Here is a 3637-nt window from a genome sequence, read left to right as displayed (position 1 = left end):
CTGTGAAATCCCATTGGAGGTGCTCTTGGTTAAACACATCCTAAATCAATCGACGGCACCACATTATTGGTGGCCGAGCGGTGGGATTTACGCTATTAACCAACCTGAAGCTCACTTATCTGTGTGTCGACTTAGACAAAGCTTGTGTACCCTGTGGATTGGCAGTACAGTCATCAGAGACAGAATAGATCCTCGGCAGTCACTAAGAGTATAGAAATAGCGGATGTGATTGTGTGGGGAAGTGACGTGTTAAGGTGTATAGCTTTGATGGAACTACACATAATTAAAGGCAGTCAGGTAAAAATGAACAATAAAACGGAATGGGAATCCAATTCGGGAGAGGAAGAAGAGACGAGAGCGAGGATGGAAGATAGACATGAATGGGAATCTAACCCAGGAGGAGCTGTTCTATTGGCCAAATTTAAAGGTAGATGTATGTAATTTTGTAAAGAAATGCATTACTTGTCAGAGGTTCAAGGGTACACAAGGGTTGTCACAGCAATACAAAGAGGTTCCCCCTGCTACAAAGGCAATGGAGAGAATAGGCATAGACCTAACGGATATGGTATCCGGGTCGCAGGGATATAGGTATATTTTGACCATAATCGATCACTACAGTAGGTTCGTTAGGTTTTTCCCATTGAGAACAAAACACCACCAACACATACTACACTCCCTAACCCAGTTCTTCGCAGATTACGGCACCCCAGAGAGCATCATAACAGATAATGGAGCAGAATTCACCAACACGGCTTACAAGAAGTTGTGTGGAGAACAGCAAATCACCCTGCTCTACACTACCCCATACCATCCCCAAGCGAATGGAATGGTGGAGCGGATGCATCGAACATTGAAGAGCATCCTGGCAACGCTCTGCCAGGGACACCCGAACCAATGGCCGGGTCTACTGCAGGCCTGTCAGAGGAAGATGAATGGAGCCACACACACCTCCACTGGACATACTCCCTACTTCGCCTTCTTCGGAAGACATCCACCCAGATTAGCCGGACACAGACTCCCCGGTGTGGATGGAACGGAAGATGAAGCAGAGATCGCTCATCGAGTCATCCGAGAGACCCACCACAAGATGACAACGGAGTACCAGAATGTGGCTAACCGCAGGAGAGGCGAGCAAAAAGTGGAAGTGGGAGCTTTAGTATGGATCCGGAAAGAAACTACGATGCCGGGTACCTGCCGCAAGCTGAATCCCAAGTGGGAAGGACCCTATACAGTGGTAGAGGTGGTAGCAGGACATAGTGTATATGGACTAAGAAATCCCTTCACAGGAAAGGAGACAAGGAGAGCTGCTGCTCAAGTGAAACCTTACTTTGGTTCCGAAGAGTGGTTGGTGGAGCCTGTTGAAAAAGAGTTCCACCCAGACCCGGAAGTGGAAATACTACCACCAAGGATGCGTCGTGCACCAAGACGGCTCATCGAGGAATGCTGAAGAAATCAACTGGAGCAACCCGACCAGTTGGTCCCATATCTAGTGATTTAAGGTGCTAAGATGTCAGTAGTTAACTGCAATAGGAAATGTAGGGATCATATCGTGCCAGTATATGTCCAAAGAAAAACGAATGCTCGTGCAAATTAATGCAAAGATGCCTCAATGTTCCTATATATTGGACCATAAAGCTTAAATGTAACCCACCTATACTTTTATACATGTGTAAGGTTGAGATGTCCTAGGATTAAGGATGCATATATTTCATATGTTGTAAAAGGAAATTTCAGCAACAGACAGGTGAAGGAACTAAATGTCAACTTAGGGGGGGGGGATAAAGAAGTCAATATTAGCCTAGGAGAGGGACTACAAACGATGGTTAGCGAGCACTTTCATTCGGAGTAGTATTGGAAAATGGGGAAATTCTTTAGCTCGAGTTGGGATCATGAACCCAACTCAATTCACAATTGCCCGCTTGACAGGGGTGTAGGACTTCAGGACCTGGTGGACAATCGCCGATTGCCCAGAGGTGAGCCCACAGAAGGGGAAGTAGTGTGCCACCCATGGGGCGAATCCACAAGAGAGAGTCGTGGCTTAGCTCGGTCGTAGCGGCTATGCATGTCCAGTCAAGTAGTATGTAAGAGGTCAATTGGGGAATCCAGCCAATACGAAGACTGATGGAAAAGTCCACGGAGACATCCACAGTAAATTGGTGTACCCCCGGGTCACCTGAGATTCGTACACCTACGAGTGTGCTGAGGGGAGAGTGCCTCGTCAAGCTATCAAAAGGATAATCGCTCTCTTTTGCAGGATGGATTTTTTTTTCTTTTGCAGGGGGATTTGGACCACACCAAATAGAATCCTTCACGTGATGTTGCGGAATTTTTCTTACGGGGGGGCGTAGAGCCATGTAAGGACAGGAATTTTGAAGGGGTATTATTTTTGGAATTTCGTTTTATTTATCTATTTATTTATTTGAGTGTTGATTTGAGAGACTGGGTATTATGGACGTCGTAACGGTTTTACTCAACCAAGAAGCAAAGTAGAAAATAGAGCCTTAATAGACCATGAATTTATTCTATTCTATGTCTGCCTATCAAGATGTGTTGGCAAAGAGCCTTACTATAATCATTGAAGAAGAACATACAATAGGAGATAGCTACAAATATATTTCAGCTGATTTTTGTTAAACTGAGTTTCGACGCGACATTAGAATGTTCTCGAACATAGCGGGGGCGCCGTAGCTCCGCCCACCCGTGACGTCACTAAACGTTCGGACAGAGGCGTAAGCTAAGGCCATTAATTTTAAGAGTAATAGGAAAAATTCCCAACTTTCAGTTCAGGATTCCACTAGAGAAATAGTTTAGGGAGAGATTGTAGCAGCTAGGGGCTCTGTTGAGAAGCGAAATGAAGTTTTACGAAATAATACAACAGGGAGGTTAGTAGTTTACCCATAGATACGAACACATAGCCGTCTCGTTCTCTTTGTGCGCAGCTAAAATTTTAATCTGATGCCAAAAATGATTCCGATAACAGGTATGAACACGTTCTGTAAGATTAATGAAAACAAATGTCAATATGTGAGTTAAATGATATAGTGCAGATATAGTAGGTAGATAGTTATTATTATTATTAAGTTTTGAATCTGATGCCAAAAATGATTCCGATAACAGATATGGAAAAAGGGGTTTAAGGGAGTGTACTTCACAAACACTTTGCGTATATACATTAGCTATGAGAGTGTAATCCTTAGAGTACAATTCCGTCTGTGATCGTTCTCTAATAAGAATACGGGGTTGAAGGTAGACACAGTGCTTGAAGGTAGACACAGTGCTTGAAGGTAGACACAATATTGTAAGTAGACTTATACAGTGACCGGAAGGTTGGAGCGTAAATAACTACGTTTTTCCACGTGCCTGTGACCTTACTTATGATGCCCATAAGAAAGAAAAAACTGTTATTAAATGTCTCGCATACCCATATATTTTTCATATTGTAAGGATCAATAGATTGTCTAGTTGGAGAAAACCACAATATACTTTTGTATTTCCTTACTATATTTTTGCTTCAGTGTAATAATTAACACATAGCAGACCTTCGCTTATTTTCTTTTACTACCCCCACATTATTGGTGGCCCCACATTATTGGTGGCTTATATTCTTTTACTACCCCCACTTGGGCATAGGCCTTTT

The 3637-nt window shown here is 43.4% G+C and overlaps 1 protein-coding gene across 1 annotated transcript; it reads left to right on the top strand.

The window, feature by feature from the left end:
* Nucleotides 1-894: 894 nt before the first annotated feature.
* Nucleotides 895-3383, top strand: LOC143024042 (uncharacterized). Its single transcript, XM_076182755.1, has 2 exons — nt 895-3246; nt 3285-3383. Exon 1 carries the CDS (start codon nt 929-931, stop codon nt 1445-1447), a length of 519 nt encoding a protein of 172 aa, XP_076038870.1. The 5' UTR covers nt 895-928; the 3' UTR covers nt 1448-3246; nt 3285-3383.
* The last annotated feature ends 254 nt before the right edge of the window (nt 3384-3637 follow it).

Source organism: Oratosquilla oratoria, unplaced genomic scaffold (genome assembly GCF_046742065.1).
Source record: "Oratosquilla oratoria isolate Oo_2021 unplaced genomic scaffold, ASM4674206v1 SCAFFOLD85, whole genome shotgun sequence".
NCBI lineage: Eukaryota > Metazoa > Arthropoda > Malacostraca > Stomatopoda > Squillidae > Oratosquilla > Oratosquilla oratoria.
Note: the sequence above shows the minus strand (reverse complement) of the source record. Positions and strands in the feature narration are given on the sequence as shown.